At 36.5% G+C, this 25,862-nt stretch overlaps 1 protein-coding gene across 1 annotated transcript in view; it reads right to left on the bottom strand.

Annotated features, from left to right (window-relative positions):
- The window catches only part of DNAJC1 (DnaJ heat shock protein family (Hsp40) member C1), a 106,306-nt gene that overhangs the window by 20,660 nt on the left and 59,784 nt on the right, over positions 1-25,862 (bottom strand). The window contains exon 8 of the mRNA XM_056484858.1: positions 21,337-21,503. Within this exon, the coding sequence (XP_056340833.1) occupies positions 21,337-21,503 (167 nt within the window). The remainder of the gene's footprint in view (positions 1-21,336; positions 21,504-25,862) is intronic.

Here is a 25,862-nt window from a genome sequence, read left to right on the forward strand (position 1 = left end):
ACAAAAAGACAGCTATGCTGTTTCAGAGCAATGGTCAAAGCAGGTCAGTTTGTGCTCAGGGAGTGCAGCAGAAAACTTTGTGATAACAAGAAAGATTATGTTTATCATTCATTCTTTTCAGTCCCACCCTGCTCTGAAAAAACAGGGACCATATACCTATACAGGAGTTAGATGAAGGCAAGCATACAGATTACCTACACTTCCCCTAATATTCTCTCAACTCAAATTATTTTCATCTCAAGCAATTTCTCTAGTCTGCTATATTTTATCTATTGATATTTGTTTATCTCAATTAATCTGCTCATCAGTTTTTCCAGTTTCCTGTGAAACTAAGTAAACTTTCCAGATTTGCAACATCGTGTTCATGAGGAGCTGCATGTATCTGCTACTCATTATACAAGAATTCAGTTTATTTTGTGTTTGAACCTGGCTCCCACTAGCTTTGATGACATCTGGCTCTTGGCTTTCAGAGTCACCTCCAAATAGTCTGCATCTATTGATTTCCACAAATTTGTTCAAAATACCCCTAATGAGTATTCCTCTCCAAGTTGTCTCTTTCTGGCTAAAGAGTTCTGATCTACTTAGCTGTAAAGCCATGTTACACACAATGCTTCCCACTGTGCCTTTTTCTAAATCACCTGCAATTCCATTGTAACCAACCTCTTTGAAACGAGGTACCAAAATGCACAGAGCAGGATTAAGTAAATTATACAGTGAAATATGGATTCTTCTGTTTTGGTCTCTGTTATTTTCTTAATAATTTCTGACAGTTTGCATTGGTTTTCAGAATGATCCTGAGCTGATGCTTTCAATGAAGCCAGAACTGATAACTCCTCAAGGATCAAGGTCAGCTCTGAGCTCATTATCTTGTGCATGAAGTTTGGACAGTCATCCACTATGTCAACCTTTGCATCACTAAGTATTTATATAGTGGGAAATTCTTCTGCTATTTTGTTGCCCAAGTAGTCAAACTCCTAAGATGATTCTGCAGTTCTTCAGTGTTTGTTCTCATGTTCACTATTCCACACAACACTACCATTGAGAAACTCTCCCACCTCAAGAATCACCTTTTTACCTTATTACCATCTTCACTATATGAATACATTGAACACCAAAATTCCTAGCAGAAATTCAGCCAAACTGCACTGCTCTATTGAAAGAAACTTACTCTATTGAATGAGGTATTTATTTCTACCCTCCATTTCCCATCTTTTAATTAATTATTTGTCTGGGAAATAGCCTCTCTCTTATTCCATGACTGTTTTCTTTCCTTAGAAACCTATGAATCTCTTTAAACCCTTCTGGAAAACAAATAGACAAATAGACAAATCAGATGGCTTTTTCCCTGCATGTTTGTTAAACTGTCTATGAAGCACAAAGGGTTTAAGGCAGGACATCCCATTATAGAAGCAATGTTCAGGACTCCCTGCAGGTCATATTTACCTGATGCACACAAATTCTTCCCTTTGTATCAGTTTTTTTTTTAGTTTTCTCTAAAGAGCTGTTGAAAGTACAGACCTGTAAAGGTCCCTGAATTGCACTGACAACTTAATAAATATGCAGAAAGACACATTTGCCATTTCAGTCCCTAGGCACCCATGAATATAAACAGTTACTTGAATTATTTAATCCTTAAATTTTCTTTGAACTCTGTGTTGCACATCCTCTGGTCCCAGTAACTTAAATAATTTAATCTTAAACAATATATTACAGAGGTTTAAAGGAACATTAATTTTAGAATTTTTCAAAGCAACTACATGGAAACATGAAGATAGAAGTAACTGTCTTCTCTTATAAAGTTGTCAAAATAATAACCTAACCATAACCATTTTTTGTTTATACTATTCTTCAGATAGGTATGCCTTTGGCATTAAAAGCATTAAAATATTAAACAACATACATGAGTAGACAACAGCTCCTAGAGAAGAGTGAGAACCTAAGAACAGAAGCATGGAGTTTCATCTGCCTCAGTATCAGGTCTTCTACCACATGCAGCAGCAAATATTGTAGGACAGAGATTCTTTCCTTCATCACAGCTTGGATTAGTGATTTCCTAAGCATGAAGTTGAGTCCATTTTGGTTACAAAGCCAATGATGAAGTTGTCCACTCTCCTCATCCCTTTTTTGTTCTAAATCAACATCATAAGCTGGCTTTCTACACATTCAGTTTCTCACTTCTTACCATACCCTGATGCCTTTTCACTTCTCTGTGCCATATATTTCTGCTGTGCTCTACAGCTTCAGGTATAATGTAGGAGGGAGAAGGGAATAAAACCACATCAAAAAAATAAAACCCACCAAAACCCCCACTATCGGGAAGTCATGTGATTTCTTTACTTTCTAAACCAAATTTCTTTACTTTCTAAATCCACAGCTGAAGAGAGTCCATAGGAAAAGACAGAATTCCTTGGAGAGATTTTTCTAGACCATGCCTGTTTAAGAATGAGGATTTCACAGACATTTTAATTAGTGCTGCCCTGAATAACTCTGTTACCCCTTGCAAATCACTGCACTATAGACCATTTCCAGTACTGAACAGATCCTTGCAGATTTATATGAAACTCCTCTACTGACATTTTGCAATAACAAAAATGTATCTGTTTCTTGTTCTTGACAAGCATTACTCTAAAGATTTTCCTTTCCATCTTAACATTACTTTGTGTCTATAAGAAGTCTTGCTGACAGAACCTGTCAAAACCTTTATAAAATCCAAGTGCATTGTAAAGCTCTAATAGTAAGGCATAACTTTTCTTTAAATTCACACTGACTTCTTACTATTATTTTTAAATTGGCATTCCTAATAGTACCATTCATTTCATAACTAAAAAAAATTACCCAGTATGGAATTCATACTAAACAGTCTGTACTTCCCAGAATCCTCAAGCAAACTCAAAACCTGGTATCCTATTTCTATCTTTCATTTCAAGGCTCATTTAAGTAATTGCTAAAATATTAACAGCAGTATTAAATGGATTTGATATTGGAGTTCTTTTCAGGTCAACGAATGGTGAAGACCATTGTTCCAAGCAATTTGTTATTTATCATCCTCAGATGAACACTTCAATCTAAAACATTCCCTTCTCACTGGTCTTCAATATATGATGTCAAAAGTCTCTAAACTTCTTGTAGTAAACATGGGTGAAAAGGACTTTTGGCCCTAGCATCTTCTAGAAACTGCTTTATATTTTGGTCATCCAGTATTTCATCAAAATCCTTGACAGTGTTCCTTTCTCTATTTCTTGGGAAAACAAAAAGTTGTAATTTTTTCTTCTTGGGCTTACCTTATTCTGGATTTGCATAAGCCTTTCCCTTTCTGGAGCTCCTCACCAACCACACTGATTCCCCAAAGCAGCTATCTTCACTTTGTAGTCTGAGGCAAGAATAACTTAATTCCAGCAAAATGGTTATATTTGTGATTCCTCCTCTGGCCACCCTATTAACTATTCACAATTTTGACAATTTTGTTTTACCTTCAAGCTATATATTAACCCATCCTAACTGCATGTCAACAGATGATCTGTAAGCATTGAAAGAAACAAACAAACAAAATCAAATCCTCCCATGGAAAAAACCAAAACTCAACTCTGAGAGTTTCAGCATATTACAAAACAAAATGCAAATATGTTCATAAACATATAATGCCAGTGCAAAACATTCCATACATTTTAGGGAAAACAGAACCAGAAACAACAACGAAAGTATTTATTTACAAGTACACTTCACAGTTAACGTAGGTCCAAAAGTAATTACTATTCAGTTCTCTCATTCCTAAGATGTGCCTCTCTCTCTCTCTCTCTCTCTCTCTATATATATATATATATCCACATGTATCTTACTTAACCTCAGAAAGGAAGCTGTAATGAATTAGAGATTCTTCTACCACCACCACCACCTTAAGCAGTATTATTTGGTGCTGCCAGAGTATTCCTAGATTTGGAATAAGCCATACCTTAAGACTGAAGAATTTGTGTTCAAAAAGACAGGCAAAAAGCAGGGGAGGAGGAAGAGGAGAATTAAATATAAATCAAGTTAAGAACCAGCTACATGGAGAAGTAAGACATTTTTTAAATTTATGACTATATTCAGAAAGTTGCAGATACTTGAAAAACAGTATTAATCAGTCATCTACAGAAAAGGTGGCAACAGAGACTTGAAAATGAAGCACAAGATGTGCTGTATACTCACAAGATGAGTGCTGTATTATACTACATTCATTCCAACATCTCTGCCTTTCACTGTCTTCCTCCCAGATGTATTAAAGCAAACCCTTTATAACAAGTATTTTCTCCCATAAAGGTCCCTCTCCAAATACCAGTAGATATTACTTCCAACCCTTCAGTAATTTCTAGATTTTCTTTATATCTATTTTACACCTTTTTTAAAAGTAAATCTCTAAATGACAAAAAAACAGAGTTGATTTCCCTTCCCCTTTCCTACTCATTATTTATTCCCGCTTCAAGAATTCAGAGCCAAGAGGAGTTTTGAGTACTGACTTTAAAAATGCTCCAGTTCTTAATCAATAATCTGTAGAGGAAGGCACAGCTAAAGAGAATTCTTAGGTTTTGTAGAACAAGAATACCTCAAAAACAACTTTATGTTACTTTAATAAAAATACTTTCTTGTCAATAGAGCTAAAAGTGCTCAAAAACAATGACTTGTTAAATGCCTAGTCATTGATATGAAGTAATCTGGTTGAAGCTACATCATCTTGGAAAAACAGGATGTAGAAGAATGAACACAGTATTTAGTTGCAAAAATCTTTAGAAATATGACTGAAAAACTGAACTTTTTATCAGCTGACTGTGGGCAGAATTTTGGTAGCCAAGGCAGCCTCTCTGAAAAGAGGTGAGGAGCTGCCCTGTGTTGGGCACTGGAGACCCACTGCAGGACACAGCTGAGCCCGTGAGCCAAGCTGGTGGCATCCCTGGGAATCTCTGGTGGCACTGTACTTAGGAATAGGTAAAGTGCTGCCCAGCAGTGTGAGGGGAAGTGTGAGGAACAGCCCTGCAGGCACCAAGGTCAGAGGAGGGCAGAGACTCCCTGGCAGCCTGTGGAATAGACCATGCAGGAGCAGAGCTCCGTGCTGCAGCCTGTGGAGGACCCACACTGGAGTAGGAAAAGGTGTGAGAAGGAAGGAGTGGCAGTGAGCAACTGTTCCAGACTGACCAAATGCTCCCTACCCCAACCCTCTGGGCCACTGGGAGCAGGGAGGAAGCAGAAGAATTGGGAAAGGAGTGAAGTTGAGCCTTCGACTTCAAGGGCAGGGAGAGAAAGGTGTTCTAGGTCTTGTCTTAATTTCTCACAATCCAACTCTATTTTACCTGGCAATAAATTAGATTTTTTCCCCAAGTCAAGTCTGTTTTGTCTGTACCACCAATGGATTACTTGATCTCCATACCTTTACCTCAACCCATGAGCTTTTCCATCTTATTGTCTCAGCCGGTTGTGTTGAGAATAAGGAGTGAAAGAGTGGCTGGGTAAGCACCTGGCAGCCAGCCTCAGTACACCCACTGAAGAATTATGATGTACCAAAATAAATGGTTTGTATCTAGGAGAAGTTCTGAGGAAGAAGTTTTTGGTGATATCCCCTTAAAACTACAGATTACCAGCATCTACAATTGCTGCTGTTGATTGCAACAGCACAAATACCAGATTTTAAGTAAAAGTCTCCTAGCAATAAAGTAGTCTGCAGATCTACCTCCATAGGAAATAAATATTAAAAAAATTATTACTTATTGGTATAACAAATTGGTTGAATTTCCTACACCAACTAATGATAATTTTAATAAGAAGTTATTTCCTCAGTGATTTAGGTGCTTCTGGAAAAAAATTATTCACAATTTTTCTTTTGTTTACTACATTATAAAAATGGAAAATCTTCCATGGATGTCTACATTCTAAAAATTGTTGTCATCCCTTTTAAGTGGCAGAACATACTGGTTAACTTCATTTAAATGCTGAAGCCCTTTCATGATCTCAAAGGTTCAAGGAGATTACAGATAAAAATTACAGTTCTATAAAACACAGATAAAATGAGCACATATGAAAAGGACACACAACCAAAAAAGAGGTCATTAGGCCATGAATGTCCCCATTTGAAGTCAGAGAGCAATTACTCCCTACATAGCCCACAGCTCAGAAGTATTAGAAGCCTAAATGAACTAATGAACTTTCTACCCTTGGTTTTCTTCTAGAGGTGTTTGGAAGAATCACTCTTTTTTTCAGTTTTACTTGATCAGGAAGACACAAGACATCACTTATATCTGAAGAATGTTTCTCTCAGAATACTTTCTTACAGTCAGTTAAAACTGACATCACCCTGGAATTGTTTGAGACTAGGGCTAAATACACACCACTTAATACAGGGAGCTGAGCAGCTGAGGTTGGAAGGCACCTCTGGAGGTCATCTGGTTCAACAAAGAAGCTTCAGCAGGTTCACTAGAGCCAGTTGCAAAGGATCATGACCAGTTTTTGAATATCTGTCTCCAAGGAGGGAGACTCCACAATCTCTCTGGGCTACCTCTGTCAGTGGTCTGCCACTCCCACAATAAGAAAGTATTCCTGATATTCAGAGAGACACTCACATTTGCAACCACTCCTGTATCCTGAGCCACAAAGACCTGTCAGAACAGTTGAATTTAGATGAAGGTTCAAGTGATTTATCAAACGGGAAATTGTTAAGAAAAATCAAATGCTTTTCAAAGTTATACTTCTTAAAATTCTACACAGTTTTCTTACATTGTACTCTTTCTCCTTTCCTGAACAAATCCACCAGTCATGCTGACACTGCTGTTTGAAGACACTAAGTTAGGAGGTTGGGACTGGAACTGAAAGACTGTTTTGGTCCTGGCCAGAACAGAGTTAATTTTTGCAGTAGCCAGAAGGAAGCATGGTTAGGACTTGGAGATTATTCTATACCACCTCACGTCATCTTCTGGGAACTGGGGAATGGCTCCCTTACAGGTGGCAAGGGCAGAGGTCAGGTATTGTCAGGGGGTTTCTGTGGCAGTGGAGCAATCACATGTCAATCGTTCACCTTTTCCTGTAAACTCTGTCATTACTATTGTTGCTATTCACCTTTTTATCTCATTGCTGTTTCCAGTAAATTATTCCTATCTTAACCCATGATCTTTATATTTTGTGCATCCAAGTCTCCTCTGCAGCTTATCACAGGGAGAGGAGGAGTGATCAAGCAGCAGAACATCGTTTGGAGTGATTAATTGAGAATCCTAAACTGGGAAATAACATTCCACATCCGCAACACTGTTCTGTGATGTCCTCTCCAGCAACAATCTCTTTAAATGATACTAAGAGTCCTTCTTGGTAATGAAGCTGCTGTGTCCTCACCACAGCATCTGAGGCACAGTTCATGGCAATACCTGAACTTATGTAACAGAAAGAAATACGACTAGAGGTTCATTCTTAAGGTTCATATCAGCCCTAAGATACAATTTTTCATGAAGCAGGAAAGACCAGAACACCAAAAAAAATGATACTCTAAAATTCTGGTTCTTTGCAAAGATCAGCATATCTTAAGAACTTTACAAATCTGGTAATATAATTGGGATGGCATTAAATAAAGTGCATGATACTTTCAATTTATAAATGAGCTGGAAACTCAACAACTGCAAGTGATATAGAACCAGGTTTACTGGCAGAAGGATCACTATAAACTACCACTATTATTCACAGATCAAAACAACAAAAGATACTACCAAAAGGATGAAATAAGATCCTCCCAGAGACACAATCTCACTTTAAGCCAGGTTTTGTTTTGCTTAATCACAGTTCTCTGATTATATTTACACCCCTACAGCCAGTAACCTGAACAGAACAGAGTAACACATCACAGAAGAGGGACATGAGCATTTGGCTTATTATTATTTACCAGAAGTTTATTCTGGACATTAGAAAATGTTTCAATGTGATTTTCAGCAATCTTAATCTATTCTGATAAGGACCTTGTTACATAGCAAGTAACATAAAAATGTGTTAACTAGCTGTTCGCAATGCATCAACTCATAAACTATTTTCTTTTTAAAATAAGGAGCTAAAGCCAAAGTAGTAAAGCATCTGTCTCTAGCAATACACACCTGAAAAAGGTCACTGCTCTACAATGGAATTTTTCACACTTCAGGTTCTACCAGGCTTTGGGTTTACACTTAACACAAAGCCTTCCTTAATCTATAGCTGCTAACATGACCAAGTACATGCATGGATGCTTCAAATACCCATCTATGTTACCACAAAGCAATCTGAGTATTCATCCTCTGAAATAGATAGTTTTTAAAAACATGAAAAATTATTTGAATCCCAACATATTTTTATAGCTTTTGAAATTAAATTGTTCCATCATATTTACACAATGCCCAGGTAATTATTTTTATTTTTGTCATTACAGCAAACCATGAGGGGTAAAAGGTTGCCACATTCTCAAAATCAAATCTACTTTTGCATCACGCATGCCAGAGGAAAAATGTCACAATTAAATGGTTCATAAGTATAACACTAAAATTACTATTTAAGTCAATGTAATTGAACAGAAATTAAAATGTAGTTTTTAATTGCATATTACAACTTAAATGGTAGCATTTAGCAGAAAGTGTTAACTCATTTATTTTTTAATTGTTAGCTGCTTCAAGGCAATTGTTTTAATGCAGAAAAAAGTCAGAACCTCTTCAGTAAATTTGATTGTAGGACACTCAGGCATGTAGATCAAATAAAATATAGGTTGAATATGTAATTAGGTTTGGCCTGTGATACATTAATGTGGAGACAAATTCCGAAAGAAAGGGAATGAATGTTTTTCATTTCATTCCGTTCTCCCTCAAACACCACTCAATTAGGATTCTTAAATGTATTTTGAAAAGTATTTCCATTGGATAGAAAACATGAAATTGAAAATCTTCTGTAGTACATAGATCAATGAATTCTTCAGGAGAATTTTGTAAAATTCATAAACTTTAATAAGTACATAGGGTAGTAAGTCTCAACAGATTGCATGTGGCAGCTTATTTCATAATTACTTGACACATTAAAAATCTTCAGCCATGCTAAATTCACTGGAGAAGACAAGCCCAAGGGCATGCAGATACATTAAAGCATATGATTAGTCTTTACTAATAAGGAGTGTTTTTCCTTGCAAGGTTATTATTTTACTTATGAAAGTGTCAAATATTTTACAGCATCAGGCTGTATACTCTTCTTTTACCAACTTCAGTACAACATGGCATATTATGAGTATTCTGAAAACACTAACATATGGTATTTAAATACCATTCAATACAGTAAACCATCCTGTGATTGTGTCATAATGAACAAGATACTATTACACAGCTAATCCCGGTGACTGCTCTTCAGTGCTGTCCTCCCTTTTCTATCCTTTATCCAGCTTCTCTGTCAGGCTTCCTGGCACAATTTATCATAAGCTCAAGATCTTACCTCAGTAACATTTGAATTTTTTTTGTTTTGTGGGATTTTTTTTTAACATTGGTCTGTTGCTGGCAACATATTTCTCCTACCTTCATTCATCTTAAATTGCTTATCCAAAATCAGGGGGCTTTTGTGTCCCTTGACTTCCTTCAAATATAGTTTTAACTGTCTCCCTCTGAAGTATTTCACCACCACAGATAATATCTAAATAATGTTTTTCTTTTCACATCAAATGCAACTAATTTCTTTTACTAGCAGTGCAATCTTGCTCTAATGCCCTAAACCAGCCTGAATATTCTGATCTCTTAATATTTAACTCAAATGCAGGAGATACTTTGCATCCCCAAAGTGTGTAGACATAGTGGAATCCAATAGTATATGACTCAGGTCTACCAGTATGCTAAAACCCAGCAAAAATTCAGCACTCTTCTACAAAGGGACAAGATATACAAAGATGATAACATTCTGCTACAAAGAATACCAAAACTAGACATTTGCTTTCAACATACAAGTTCACTTTTGTAGAGAAAAAAAAAAGAGAATGGTATCTAGCTGACAACCTAACAGATATTCTGACATGGCTCAAGGCTAGTGAGAATCTTGGCTATGAAGTAAGAAAGAAAAAGAAAAGGAAAGGAAAAAGAAAAAAATCGACTGTCCCAGCAGAATATGCCTGAAAGAATCAGAAACATTATATGCATTTAGGATCCTAAATGGGCTACCTGGAAAATGTCATGAACATGGCCTGTACTAAACTTGACTTCAGTTCTGTTTTCCAACAGTCTTAAGTTGTCAAGCAATAATGAAGGTGGGTGGGGGGGGGTGGGGGAATCTGAGAAGTTTTTACATATTCATAAAACACAAATCTGTGATGACAACCTCAAGCAGAGCACTGCCAAAAACCTCCCAAAATTCAAAATTGTTAATTGTGATGAAATGGTATACATGTAATTGAAAAGAAGGGAAACACTAGTAAAACTAGTTAAAACATATAAACAGTGAGCTTGTCTGTCAAATTTCCAAATATAACCACAAAGTTTGGGCTAATTAAAAATCAAAGGTAGGCTTTTATTCACATGCACAGATTTTCCTTCCCATAATTTGTGGCCATTTGAAAGAGTCCCATTAACGTCAGTCTCATTCTTCCTGTGCTCACTTTCTCATTACCAGGCAAGTTTTCTGACCAAGGACAATAAAAAAAAGTGCTCAAGGCAGTGATATACTGCAGTTACTGGTATATATCCAGTCATTGAGACCAGTATCATTAAAAAAACCAAAACACACTCATACACTAGAAGCTACAAACCTAGATCCTCTATTGATTTATTTTCTTTCTAGACCTATTCCAATCCAGATTTCCAATGTGAATTACAAATATCATCAAGTGAATACTAAAAATTGAAGTATTATGTTTTCCATGTTCATGTTTGTATGTTTCTTTTAAAAAAACCCAAAAAACAAACAAACCCGGTCACCCAGGTTACTTTATGATTAAAAAGAACACCACAGGGTGGTGGATGGTCAGAATGGTGATGTTCCCTACGAGGTCTGTGTAAAAAAAATCTGATGCTATACAACATATTAGGGGAATGCACACTGTAAATGCATGCTTACTTTGTGGAAGTCTGAGGGCTGTAAAAGACCACAAGCTTTCCAAAATCCTCAATTGCAAATGATGCAAGAACATCCACTTCTCCACAATTTGCATCTCAAGTCACAGTATTTAAAAAATTCTGCATTTTGGAAATCATAGAAAGTACCATCACTATGATAAACTAACCTTACTACAATGTAACATTTCTCATACTGTGCCAATTTTAAGAGTGCTCTTCTCTTTTGCAGGTTTGGATGAGTAATATATTACACAGTAGCATTTTATAGGAATGGTTATGGACACAACTCCTATTCCTTTAAATGGAATACAATTGCATGCTCAAGTATGAACTGAGAGTTTGAAGACCAAAAGTGATCTTTTCAAGACTGCATTCTGCCTGACAAAACCCATACAGAAAATCATTAATTAACTGGTTGAGATTCTCTGAAAATTCTGAAGTGACAAAATGCTTATGTCAGAAGCATTAAATTGTTCCTTAACAAGGCAGGATTACATATTTATCTTTATTACAACAACAAAAGCCAAATATCTCTCACACTGTTCAGTTTATTTTTAATAATTGGAGTTTACCATAGATTACAATTTCTGGGTAATTTCTATAAATAAATTTGACCAAATCTCACTATATTCATGGTCCTAGGAAGAAAAGGAAAGGAAAGTAGCAGCACTATGAACTGTGAAAGAAAGATGCTGAATCTAACCAGATTTTAATTGGTTTGTCTGGAAAATATGATATAGAAACATCACTATGGATTTACACTTATGAATTAAAACTGGATTTATTTGAAGCTAACTTCCTTCTCCACCTAAAAGATAGCTAAAATCATATGAAGAAAAATAAGTAACTATTTTGCAACAGTTTGCACTTTTCAAATTCATGTTAAAAAGCCAAAAAGCGCAGCAGTGAATTGAACTACAGAAGTCAGTGCTATAAACTGCAAATTCTTTCTGATCCCTAAGTTGTGGATCCTGTGAAAATTCCATTTCAGGGATATTTAACATCCTTGCTTCTCATTTGTTGCCAAAATTGTGAGGGTACAGGGATTGTTGAATTGCTCTCTCCCTTCTCTTTGATGGTTAGGCAAGTGGGGCAAGGTCACAGTGATTAACCAGCTTTCATATCTTCTTCCAGCTCCTATCCTTGATATGTGCAACTACTCCCTTCTGCTTCTTTACTCTTCCTTTCGTAGTTGAGATAGGAGTGACTTTGTTTTGGGAAGTGAGTGAGGGAACTCTACCTAGGAAAACTAGGATTTCCATCAGCCCTTGACTCCAACTGGGCTAAATCAGAGCAGTCCCATCAGGTGTTTTTCTACATCTTCCCAGGCTGAGGGGAACACAAAACTGGTGCAACAAAAACTATTAATTACAAAAGCACTGTACAATTTCTTGCAAATTTATGTAAAATGGATATGCCCTTCAGGACAGAAGAGACAGACAATGACAAAAGTCAGATCTTCAAGGATTGACCGGGAAGGCTCAATTTCTAGTTTCTCCTCATAGGAATGAGGTTTCTCTTCTGTCAACTACCATGTTTTTCTGTGATACACAACTACCATGTCAATCTCAGAAATGCAACAGGACTCGAGACCTGAAGTAGATTAACAAGTTTAACCAGAGCTATGAAAGTAATGTAAAAAGCTATACAGCTCTAATCTGGACCCAGATTCAGGCAGGTGCCTGAATTGAGATTATAGTACTGCCCAGTGCAGAAACAAAGCTGCATTTCAAAAACACTGCACTTGTGTCCCCACAGGTTAATACTTAGCACAATTAACTGGAACTCTCTGGTAGTTTTCAGCTGCGAGACTCAAAAAACTGAGGACTACATACTGAAAGTACATGTGTAAAACTAGTCAGATTGAATTATGTCAGAAAGTCACATCAATCACTTCTTCTGGAACACAGATTCAGTTGGAAAACTATTGAAAGCTAAAATTTGACACCACAACATCTATAGCATGGTGTTGAAATCAGTGTATTACTCTGGTCTGTACAAGACAAGAACCCATGCCACTATATTTAATTAGAAGGAAAGTTTAAAAACTCAATCAAAATCAGGAAATATCAGGCAAATGTCAACTGTATTGCCTTAATTCAACACATATGCATGGCTGATTTATGTTTTTAACTAGTGCATAAGTGTTTATATAACATATTGTTACTATCTTTAGGAAATGTCCTTAGGGAAATATATATTTTGGCTCTTTCTTTCCTTTGCAATTTAGACTGAATTTTGGTTGTGCTGTGAAAAATACCTTTTCCAAACCCCCTTCTTTTTCTGGTTGCCATATCAAATAATTTGTCTATATCATTTAGATAAATTTTAATACTATCTTTATATGTTCATAGCATGACTTTCTTGCTTGCAGTTCTAGCTGGCCTGAGCATGGTATATTTGAAAGCAGGATATTACTGAATGATCTATATTCTGAAAACACACCATTACTTTTTCTAAAAATACATGAATAAATAAAGAAATAAGGTTTCCTATGCTTTGTTAACCTAACCTAACTAAAGGTCAAAGAGAGAAAAAAAATACATAAATTACACATACTTACATAGCAGTTATTCAGTTTCTGTTTATTCACAGTCTTTACATAGTCATGACCTATTTCAGGCAAAACTCCCTAACTCTATGTTTCATGCTTACTATTTGTGGCATTTGTCTCAGTCATAAAACCTATTTTCTCTGAATCCAAGACTAGGAGAAATTAATTACTTCATTATATGTTTACAAGTACAATTTGTTCTTTGAAGTATATTTGCCATAACATTGAAATCACCAACTTGAGATGCTAGTAAAAGAATACATCATCATCCTATCATTTTATTCTTCTTTAAGAAAACCCAAGGACTAAAAAGCTTTGCATGTTTAATACTGCAGATTAAATTAGATTCCTGACCCTAATGATTTGATATTCACAGCTCAAAAGCAGACAAGCCTTACTCTAGATTTAAATATGTGGGTCATCCTCTCCAAGGAAAACTTAATAATTAAAAATAATACTTTTTTAGAATCACATTTATTCTCTCCTTAAAGCTATTCAAGTCCAAAGTAAAGTACTTAGAAGCTTAAATACTCAAGATAGAAGCCTGAAAAGAAGGTTATTGTCTGCATTTAAGGAAAGATGACTCAAAGAGGACGTAAACGTAAATAAATTTATTGTTTCTAAATAAGATGGACTGGATAGAAATATGCTAAATGCACTAATTTCCTAGAAACAGACTACTCTGATTCAACAGTCACATAAAGAAAACAAAATTAGCCAGAAAACCAACAATAACTTAGCTGTCAGTTAAAATGCTTGAAAAACTGAAAAAAATCTTTCTGGTTTTCCTGTGTTCCTTAGGCTGACTGAGTTGGGTGGCTAACAAAGAAGAAAAGAAAGAGGAATAGAACCATCAATATGCAATTAAATAAACATTTTAGAATAACCAAGCTGTAAAACTACTATGTTGGTATATCCTGATCTCTTCATCACCAACATAACTTGTATCAAAAGGATGCCTTCAGCACACTCTCCCTGGGTGCCACAGAGGTCATGAAGCAGACCCTTTTGAGAGCCATGACATGTTCAGGACAACCAGGGGATCAGGCTCAGCCAACACAGGTTTTTGAAAGGCAAGTTCTGCTTGACTGACCTCATCTCCTTTTCTAGCATAAGATGACACACTTAGTGGATCACTGAAAGGCTCTGGATGTGCCCACCTGGACTTTAATAAAGCCTTGGACACCATTTCCCACAGCATCTCCTGCAGAAGCTGGCTGCTCATGGCTTGGCCAGGTGCTCTGGTGGATGCACAGAGAACTGTTGGGATGGCTGGGCCCAGAGGGTGCTGGTGAATGGAATTACATCCAGTGCTGATCCCCAGGGCTCAGTGCTGGCACCAGTTCTGGTGAATATCTTTATCAATGACCCACGTGAGGGGATCCAGGACACCCTCAGTGAGTTTGCAGCCACACTGAGCTGGGTGGGAGTGTTGATCTGCTGGAGGGCAGGAAGGCTCTGCAGGGGGATCTGGACAGGCTGCATTGATGGGCACAGGCCACAGGTCTGAGGTTCAACAAGGCCAAGTGCTTGTGCCTGCTCCTGCCCTTGGGTCACAACAGCCCCTGCAGGGCTACAGGCTGGGGCAGAGTGCCTGGAAAGATGCAAGCTGGAAGAGGATTTGGGGGTGCTGGTCAACAGCAGCTGAACATGAGCCAGTGAGTGCCCAGGAGGCCAAGAAGGCCAATGGCATCCTGGCCTGCATCAGCAACAGTGTGGGCAGCAGGACCAGGGCAGTGACCATCCCCCTGTATTCAGCACTGGGGAGGCCACACCCTGAATCCTGTGTTCAGTTCTGGGCCCCTCAATTCCAAAAGGACACTGAAGTGCAGGAGAGAGACCAGGGAAGGGCAATGGAGCTGGGGAAGAGTCTGGAGTACAAGCCTGATGAGAAGCAGCTGAGGGAGCTGGAGATGTTTAACCTGGAGAAAAGGAGGCTCAGGATAAATCAGGTAACAAGAAAATAGCCTCAAATTGCACCAGAGGAGTTTTAGATTGGATATTAGGAAAAATTTCTTCACTGAAAGACTGGTCAAGTATTGGAACAGGCTACCCAGGGAAGCAGTGGAATCACTGTCCTTGGAAGTTTTCAAGAGACTGACAGATGTGGCACTTACATGTGGCTTAGTGAACATGGTGGTGCTGAGTTGGACTAGGTGATCTTAAGAGGTCTTTTCAAACCTAAATGATTATATCAAACTTATCAATATTTCATCACTAGAATTCTGTTGCACAGAAGAAAAATATATACATTGTTCCATACCTGTCCACTGACCACAGACAGGAGCCAAAAAAAACAGATTTAAACAATTATTTTTAAAAGCGCGTGTGTAATTTTTCATTAATAGTAATAACTCTAATGTAAATATGCCAACTGCAGGAGTAGCCTATGCAACATAAACCGTACAGTTTTTTTAACATGCAAACCCCAGTATTCTCCTCACGCTGAGTCTGCAATATTTGCAGCGACACTAAGCATAAAAAACCACAGGAAAACCTGAACTCTTAACACTTTCAGTAACACTGTAATGCAGATTTTATTTTATTTTATTTTAAATGAAGCACCTTTTCAGTAACATTACATTTTTAAGAGTTTGGTAATAGAATACTGAGATTTTCACCTTAGGGTTATTAAATTCAATATGGCCCAGATCAATAATGACTCAAAGTCATCAACATTTGATGAGAATTTGGAGCTCAGGTTAAAATGTATTATGAACTTAGACTACCTCCAATTAATAGCTTCTTAACTGACACTAACATGTATGGTTGCTGGCAGTCTCAATACAGAGCCTTATATTCACTGGGAACACAGATTTACTTTCTGGACCTACAGCAATCCTTCCGAGTCAGGATTGAGGCCCAGTAGGTAACACTGTGAGGAATCTCAGACTGCTAGCTGCTCATTCGTACCTGTCCCAAGAATAAAAGGGCGTTAGAATCCAGACCCACTTTACAAATAGCATATTTGCTGCATTGCTTAGAAAGAGAAAATAAATTATTTCAAAGCTAGATGACCTCAGGCTGCACACCAGAACAGAATAAACCTTCCCCTCAAAGACCAATTTATTATAACATCTGGTTTACGCAGCACCTTAATCCTGCTAAGATACAAACTGCTTGTTTAAGAAATTAACATTTTTTAAAAGCTTGGAAACTGTATTCAGGTAATCTGTCACGTGACATCTGATTAGAACAAGCACCACATTATTTGCTACTAAAGAAAAAGCATACTCAGATTTCAAAGCAGCACAGATGTGGGAAGATCCAAGGCAGAAGAGAGCAGGTGGCAGGCTAGCTGGCAATTATAAAATGTACAAGGTTATAAAATGACTAAATTGTCAAAGCTATACATTTTAAGCTAACAAAATAGTAATTTAGCATTTGTATAGCATTTTGCCTTTTAATATTAGAAAGCAGAGAGATCTCCTCTGTACATTTAAAGTTATATTGCTGTTCCACAGGCAGCTTTCAAATAAAACCTTCATGATTAAAAAGCTGACTCAGTTATCAATATCTTATATCTGAAACACAGTCCTTTGATGGCCCAGGCTGAGAAAAACAAAAGCACAAAATGCATTTTAACCAGAAAGAAATTCAGCACCAGAATGATCAGAGTCTACAGTTCAATAATTAAGAAAAAATGGTAATTACTTCATTTCCAGCATCTTAATAAACTGTGTAAAAACAATGCTTATGTATGCTTTTATTTCACAGTATTTTTAATAATCCTAATTTAAAGGTTAACAGTATATCAAATGCAAATGATATATACTAAGTTTCCCATGCTCTGTGCACAAAAAAGTTTTTACTACTCCTGCTTTCGTAAAATCAAGCCAGGTGCTCCTGCAATATCAAGATGCCAAGAAGTGCTGCAGGATAACATGAAAAACAAAAATAATGAGAAACATTTTCTATCCATACATCTGGTCCAGCTGGAAGGGATCAGGCACTGTCTTTCTCCACCTTTATCTCCTCTTTACAGTGCAAGCAAATATCAAAAGGTCAAAAGTATTCACCAGTCATTGAGACAGAACTTGGAACTCTATCTTCATAGATGAATGAGTGAAATAATGATATGATATGAAATGGAGATTCCAGTGGAGATGATGAGGAATCTGTAAACCAAAAGGAATTATAATCCTGGTCCCACTGAAGACAATGATAAATCTCCCAATGATTTCTTAAGGGCCAAAATTTTCATGCAACAACAATATTCTTCACATATGCAATGAACTCTCATAAAAACAACATGTTACAAATCATATAAAATCAAATCAGAACAAAGAGTATGAGGGAAATCCCACTGAGAGAAATGATTCATCAATAGCATGATTCCAAAAACAGTGAATACACATATTCTCACATGAATATTTGCAGAAATGATTGAATAAAATAATTGCAACAAAATATGTCCTCTAATAAGTTCCCTTTCTTTCTTCCAGGTTCACATAATAAGTTGCTCAACAGGGAAGTAAAGGGTTAAATCACTACTAATTAATGAATAGTGCCTTAACAACATATTCAGGCTACTACATCTCAAAGGAAGTCCATTCTCTCTAAATTTCCCTTAACCACTAATAAGCATACATACAAGTTTTTCAGTCACCTTTTAGTGAGATACAGGAAAAAAACCCTCAAACTTGAGCTAAGTAAATGAAGATCTCGACAACCTGTAAGATCTTACAGATGATCTTTTCAGAAACAGAGCACAAACATTCAGTGATAAAACAAAAATAATCTTTGAAATAAACTTTTTCTTTGCTTGTTTTGCTTTGAAGAGTTTTGTTGATCAGCATGAGAAGAAGCTTTTAGCAATTCCTCCCAGGTTCTTACTACTCATGCAGTTTGCATGAATAGTACAGCCAGCACTATAAAAATAGGCAATTTAGTCCTAGGTAAGTATACGAGTTCCTACATAGCAAAAAAACACCCCACAAAACCCTCTCTAGAGTCCCATTACTTCATTTACATGCTATCAAATACAACTGAGTCAGCCCACACGATTTCCAACAGATCAAGTTCAAGAACAGGACAGTTGGAAAGGTTTCATAAAATATACAGGTAACAAGCTCTTGGTATGTGCCTCCACCTTCATGTGTTCCCAAATCTGAATTTAAGCCTCCTGACTGCAAAGCAAATTGAGTATTTCTTTCTCTCAGAATTTATGAAAGGTAGTAATAAATAATAATAAATTATAGTAATTTTACCTAAAACAAAACTGGAACAGACTGGAAAAGCATTGTATCCCATTATTCCCATACAGCCTCCCCTTTTTTTGTGGTCTAAAATTCCAACTATTTAACCTACCGTCATAAATATGATTTTCTAAATTTACTATTACTGTTGACCTAGTCTTTCTGTATTCTTTTTTTTTTCAAGTACCACAATTAAAGCTATACTAAAAAAGTACTAAAGGTGGATGGATCACTGCTACGAAGAAACACAGAAAAATTACCTCTCCGTTTTGCAATACTGATATTATCTTTCTTTTATTATTTCATTTAATTTTCAGTCCTAACTAAAGAATAACAACATGGCAAGACTAGCTCCTTATGAACATAAGTTCAGTCATTCTCAAACTTGGGCAGAGAAATAACTACACAATGCTGTAAGCATGTTTTCATCCAGCTACATAACCTCATGGAAAGAAAAGGGAAAACATTCCTCTTTCTCCTTCCCTTGGTAGATCATTTTACAATGTCTAAGAAGGAAGCTGTTTTCTTCTCTATAACCTGTTCTTTTTCTACTTTGATACTTAAATCCTATGAAAGCAGTAATCAAAAAGAATAAATCACAAGGAAAAAAGAACTCAAAGTATTCAAAAATAATAAATCAACCTAAGAACTGAACATAATCTAGTCTTTCTATCAAATTAGGCACTTTGCACAGTACAGCGCTTCCACTAGTTCATTAATAGGTGCCTCTAAAGTACAAATATCAACAGGGCAGTGCAGCTGATGAACTATATTAAATTACTGTAATCATCTACACTTGGGATGCCAATAGCAGGGAAAGCAACTCCACTTGTTACTCCTAGAAGGATGACAAATATACTACTTTAGCAAACTACTTTGATGTTGGCTGGTACATAGTCCACATCCCTGAGCCACCACAGAAGATAAGGGAAAAAAGGAGCTAACAGGCTTCCTTATGGGTGAAGAATGACAATACCAAGAAAAAGTCTGATGACAAAATGATTTACAACAGAGTAACATTTTGCTAAAACAAGCAGAACTAAGAGCTGGACGTCACACATCACTTGGTTATATGTCCATGCAAGAGGCAGAAGAGGGATGTTGATTCAGTTCACATGCATGATGTGATGAAAAATACGTATTTCTAAAACGGAAAATGTATCAAATGACAGTTAGGAACAATTCACTTGTGGTACAACCATTTTCTCATTGAGCTTACATTACAAATCATGTGACACAGCCTTTTTCCTATCAGATACAAATGGCTCCTATAGGCTCCTAGAGCCCGTGACATATATTCTCCATTTCTTTGTGCAGTTTATGAATCTGTTTCCCTCCACAATTGTATTAACTGTTGATGTTGCACCCTATGAACATATTAGCTGTCAAGCAAAGGGAGCACAACCCATCAGTTTGTTCAGGTCAAACACTTTACCCAGACAGCATACCTACAAACTGCCTAGTTGTCCCTAAAAGGTAAACCCCTTTTGAAACAGAATATAATTTTTAAAATACACTAATTTATCAAAGCAATGAGACACAATACTGGAATATCTAGATGAAGTGTAGAAAATCAAGTTAGTTTTGTTGAGGACACCTGGAAGGATGGACCTACAACTAGTTCTCCTAGCAGTGTCTCTGAAGATACAACTTCTATATATTTTGCGAGGAGGTGTAAATTTATAGAGGGAATAGGCCCAGTCGTATTCAATTTCTCCATTTTCATGGAAATTCAAAGACAGACTCAATTTATGTCTTTGGGGAGGGGAAAATTAGTTTGTGGATCCAGATGATCAAGCACACAACCAACCCAACTTTACTCCAAACACACCCTTTTCACCTGTCTTCCAAGGGAGGCAGATTTTCACAGCAGACTAATTTACAATGTTTATTCTCAGTTCCAACATTAAAATTATACATTTTCAAGCTAGTATGATTCAATACAATTTACCAGAACACAATTATACTAACTGCCACTAAGAACCCTTATCTCTGAGTAGAAAGAACCTTAACAACAGGCCTAAATTGAATTGTTAGAACTGTTCCATGCATCAGATAAAATGCACAAAGTACCTAATCAGTTCTATCATCAAAAGATTATACATCTGCATATTACAAAGAGGAGGTTTCTTCTTTTTCCTTTACTTTTCTTTTAATAGAGAAGAATCTATTCTTGCAAGCAAAATGTTATTAACTGCAATTAAGAGAAAGAACCAAGCCTCATACAACTTGACAGCATTACATTCTACTAATTTCTAGTGAACAAGGATAGTATTTATATTAGAAACCATAGAGAGCTTTCATATGGCTTAATCAACGACATCCTATTATAACAACATTTCCAGTATCATTACACAAATTACACTGAACCTTAATATAAATTTTTCTGTTATATCTCTGCCAGACAATTAATACTTCTCTACATTTTAATGGTATATGAATACTGTGGTGGTATATACACAATATTCTGTTTTCCTGAGAGGCAAGCAAATGAATCAACATTTAAAATATATAACAACATGAAAGATTTTGAACTTACCTTCTTTTTCTGGGTTCTGTTCCTGCCTTCCAACCAATCATCCATCTGTTCCTCAATCTCTTCAATTGAAGCACCATGATCATAAGATGGTATATATGCACTTGATTCCAGAGCTGTGTATACAGGGAATTCTAATTTTGGTTTCTTGACTTTAGGCTTCTTCTCTTCTATACAAAAGCAAAAAAGAAGAAAAAGTAATGCTACTAGTACTGCAGGCATTACTGCAAGTAATACTTCAGAAGCAGGTTTAGCTCCTCAACTCTTAATTCTATCTTAAAACTTCCATTGAGGAAGCGGCTTCAATTTCTTTGTTAAAAAGAGAATCAGAGTTTTGAATAATAATTTTATTTTTATTAGAAGTAAATAGCAATGAACCCACTTAGCCCCTCTTCCATCTGAACTATGCCTGAAAGGGCCAGGTGAGTTAGCTCTTGTTACTGCTACACCACTTGGCAAAGAAGATTAGTACAGGCAAAAGCATAGGAGCTGTTAAAGGCTTCTGAAGTCCAGCTAGCTTCAGAGAACTTGGCAAAGTGAATTTTAGACAATTCTGTATTACTTTATGGTCAGCTATGCTAAGTAGAAGCTTGTGAATCAACAGATGGCTTTTCTATTCTCAGATTTCTCCAACCACAAATAGCTCTGTTCTAGCACTTACACATCTAGGAAGATTTAAATGTTGGACCTCATTTCTTAACACTGATTACTGTTTTCTGCTCTCTCTGCCTTTCAAATGGTACTAAATGGGAGCAGTAAACTCACAGGAAAGGAAGGACCACAATAACCTAAACCCCAGCACATAAAAATGCATCCACTATATAAGATGATTTCAAAAGCAAGATTTAAAATGGGACAATTGACAGAACTGTAGGAAAGATGAGTAGCAGAAAGAAGCTTAAACATTCAGAAAGCATCCAGAAACCTCAGGTGTGTCCAGTGGGACTCTACTGTTTTTCCCTCTTGTATTCAAAATATGCCATATTCACAGTGACTAAATGCTCCTAACCTGAAAGAGTTGATCTAATACTCCACTGCAATCGAGGGAAGTTCTACACTCCACTCCACCTTTTCACTCTCCACTGCATATCTTTATGCTCCTCTCTCTTCTATTGTGTTTCCACAATCATCCAATCTCTCAGCAAACTACTTCAATTTATTAAGCAAGTAGAAAACTACTCTTAATACTCAAATAAATAGAAAAAAATCCAAGTCATTTAAAGGTGGTGGGCAACAAAAAGAAGAACCACACTTGTCTGATCAGTTTATCTGCCTTTGCAACCACACCCTAATACTTCAGAGGAGAAAAATCTCTTTTAAAAATTCCTAAAGAGGACAGAGGACTGTTCCCTACAGACTCTCAAGCAGAGTTTCTTTTCCTAAAAGTGTATGTGCAGAAACAGCACACTGAAAAAGACTCAAGGGATTTGACAAACCCTTGGAACTGAGTATTCAAGAAAACAATAAAGGGATAGAGAACTTTTTCAAATCCAAAATGAACAGAAAATTCATACAGATCTTGAAAGTTAACAGGATGACTAATGAGCTTTTAAACTTTTCACTGTTCAGAGTTTCACTGCACATTGTTCAGAGACCTGTTTTTGTAAAGAATCTTCAACTTTACCTGTCAAATTTCAATAAATTAAATACTAAGTTAAAATTTGTATTTTGATTTCTTTTTAACATCCTTCTGTAGGGATGCCTAGTAAATATATTGAAATGACAGATACCCCTCATAATTAAGTGAAAACCCAAAAGTGTAATATCAGCATTTGTCTCACTATGCAGATAATAGTAAAGACAACATAGGTACAATTTTTTTGTCTATTTCAAAAGGTAAATTTTATAATCAAATCATATATATTAAATATTATCCCATTTTACTCCAAAACTGCTATGTATAACAGCTTCTAGAATCCCTTAAGATTCGCATGGGAAAGTAACAATAGCTTTACCAGCTCTTTATTGCAAACACTGATACTGGCAAAAATACTCTAGGAAGTTAAATTCAATGACAATTTTCACCACCTTATTTCAATCCCTCAAAGTAATCAAGCACACTGTGTGTGTTCGCTTGGAATTACTTAACACTGGAGATACCCCATGACAGTTGGCTTTTCCTGTATCTTGCACCCCATTAGCAACTGCTTATTAATTTTACCTCTCAAAATATGCAAATAGTTAAAGACCAAATGCTTCCAACCAATATTTAAAAATTAAGAGCATAGGCTGAAATAGGTCATCTAAGCTCTTGCTGTAGTTTTGGAAGTATTTCTGTAACTATTTCCAGAGGACACTGTGCTCCACTTTAAAATGAGGTATCAAAGACAGTATCTAGGCTTTCTTCAGGCAGTTAAGTGATAGAGGAAGACCGAACATAGATAAGACACCCTGCTGTTTCCTGACTATCAAAGGAATGAGAAATCCCACCTAGAGAAGATGGCTGTACAACCTCAAACAAGCACTCAACCAGAATTAAAAAAACCTTATCTCTACTGTCTCCCATGCATATACAAAAAGATGAAGGAGTTCAGTGTATCTCTTGATACCACAATGGCTGCCATTTTGAATTAAAAAAAAATAAATAGAAGTCACAGCAGCTTTGACATAGGGCTCCCAATAACCTATCAAGAAGAGTTTCATCTCAAAATTTTCAAAGCCACTTTCCAGAATAGGAAAGCGCATAAAAAGCAGTTTAATGGTAACATCATAAAGGATTTTAGACAGAGGAAGTTCAGAATTTATGTTTAGCAGTATGAAGCCTCAAGGCAGCTGAGTACTGGTGCTCTTTCAGGTTAATATGGAGAAAGCAAAACAGACCACTGGAACTATTTCACCCAAACAACAGAAGTCCACAGGAGATACTCAGGAAGAAAACTTCCCTCTTTCATGTTATCTTTTCACTATCAGCAATTCAATTGGCAGCCTAAAAGACACTTCTGACCTGACCAGGCACTTTGCCCTGAAGAGAATATGGATCAGGTTTTCCAAATAGTAGATGATGCCTAGACAGCTGAATCCTGTATCTGCTAAGGCTTGACAGACAGCCAGGAAGTTGGTGCAGCTGCCCACCACTATGACCTAAAGTAAGGATGTGTTTGATCGTGCTGACAGTACTGACAACTGCAGCTGTGATTCCAAATTTTGAAACACAAGTGTTCCCTTAATATTTACTTTTGTTTTCCAATGGTGCTGGTTTTAGGCTATCCACTATAACAGAATAGGCTTTAAAAAGACGTTTTCCTCCTCCAGTCTCAAATATTGTTACACCCAAATCTATCTAAAATGCAGGAAAAACATAGAGAAAAACTTTCCTAGGTTCCTCTCAGTTCTGTGACAGTGAGCTCAGTGTCTGCTGGAGATCCAGTCAGACCACAGTGCCCTATGAGGGCACCAATATCCAGCAAACCATCACTATATCCAGAGTTACTGGCACTCATACAACTAAACACTGGGGAGAGAAAACAGTCTTGGTAAAACAGAGCCTGACTTCAACAGGGTAAATGAAAAGCTTACTCTCATTAATATTTTCTGGGAAGATTATGTACTTTAATTGCCAAATTATAGTGTAATAACTTTTTTAGTCTAATAAATAGAATTTAAAAAACAAATGGAATTTTCTTGCATATATGGAATCCAAGATCATAAGCACAATGGAAATTGTTTAATATCTACCAGTCCAATGTCAACAGATCAGTATTTTACATGACTTACAACTTTTAGAAAGTTCTAGTCTTTTTTAGCAGAAGTAATTTTATCATTTCCCAAATTCATATGGCAAAAACACTGATTTCTGAAAGTATTTTATACCTTTAGAACTATCAAGTTCTTTACCAGAAGAATAAAATCTAATGTGTGTTTAACAACGTAAGAGTTAAAAAAGAGAGATGCAGCCTATGTCCCCTATGTTTGAACATCATATGAATACATCTATCACTGGGATGCCCAGACTTTACAGATAACAATTAGCTAACTCTCCTAAAGTACAACACTTTATGTTTCTAAAGGCCTCCAATACTGTTCCTCTACTGGCTATACATTTTACTAGTTTATGATGCCATGATCTGGGTTTTGAAGTCTGATTAATTACTTGCACATAATCAGACACTTTGATCTTCCTCATTAGTTCTTCCCCCTTGTTACTACATAATTTTACCATTGGCAGAATTAATAGTATCAAGCTAATGGTTATTTGCTTTAAGATACATCAGGCATCAGATAAGGAATCAACTAGACTTTATGGATCAAGTGGCATGTAATAAAACAGTGATGCTTTTTCCATAACAAGTATCAAAGGTCCTGAATTTTAAAGTTTTCATTTATATTGATTTTACATGTTAGCTGATCTAAACATAAAGAACTCAGAGAATTTCCACAAAATAAAAAAGCAACTGCTTCACAGAGGAATAAATAAGACCAAAACTAGGCACTGAACTTCTGCAAAGAAATTTCAACACATCAAGTTGTAACTCTCTCTCTCTACAAGGCTACTAAGCTTTAAGCATGAACAAGAATTCACAGAAAATACA

Source organism: Oenanthe melanoleuca, chromosome 2 (genome assembly GCF_029582105.1).
Source record: "Oenanthe melanoleuca isolate GR-GAL-2019-014 chromosome 2, OMel1.0, whole genome shotgun sequence".
NCBI classification, from domain to species: Eukaryota; Metazoa; Chordata; class Aves; order Passeriformes; family Muscicapidae; genus Oenanthe; species Oenanthe melanoleuca.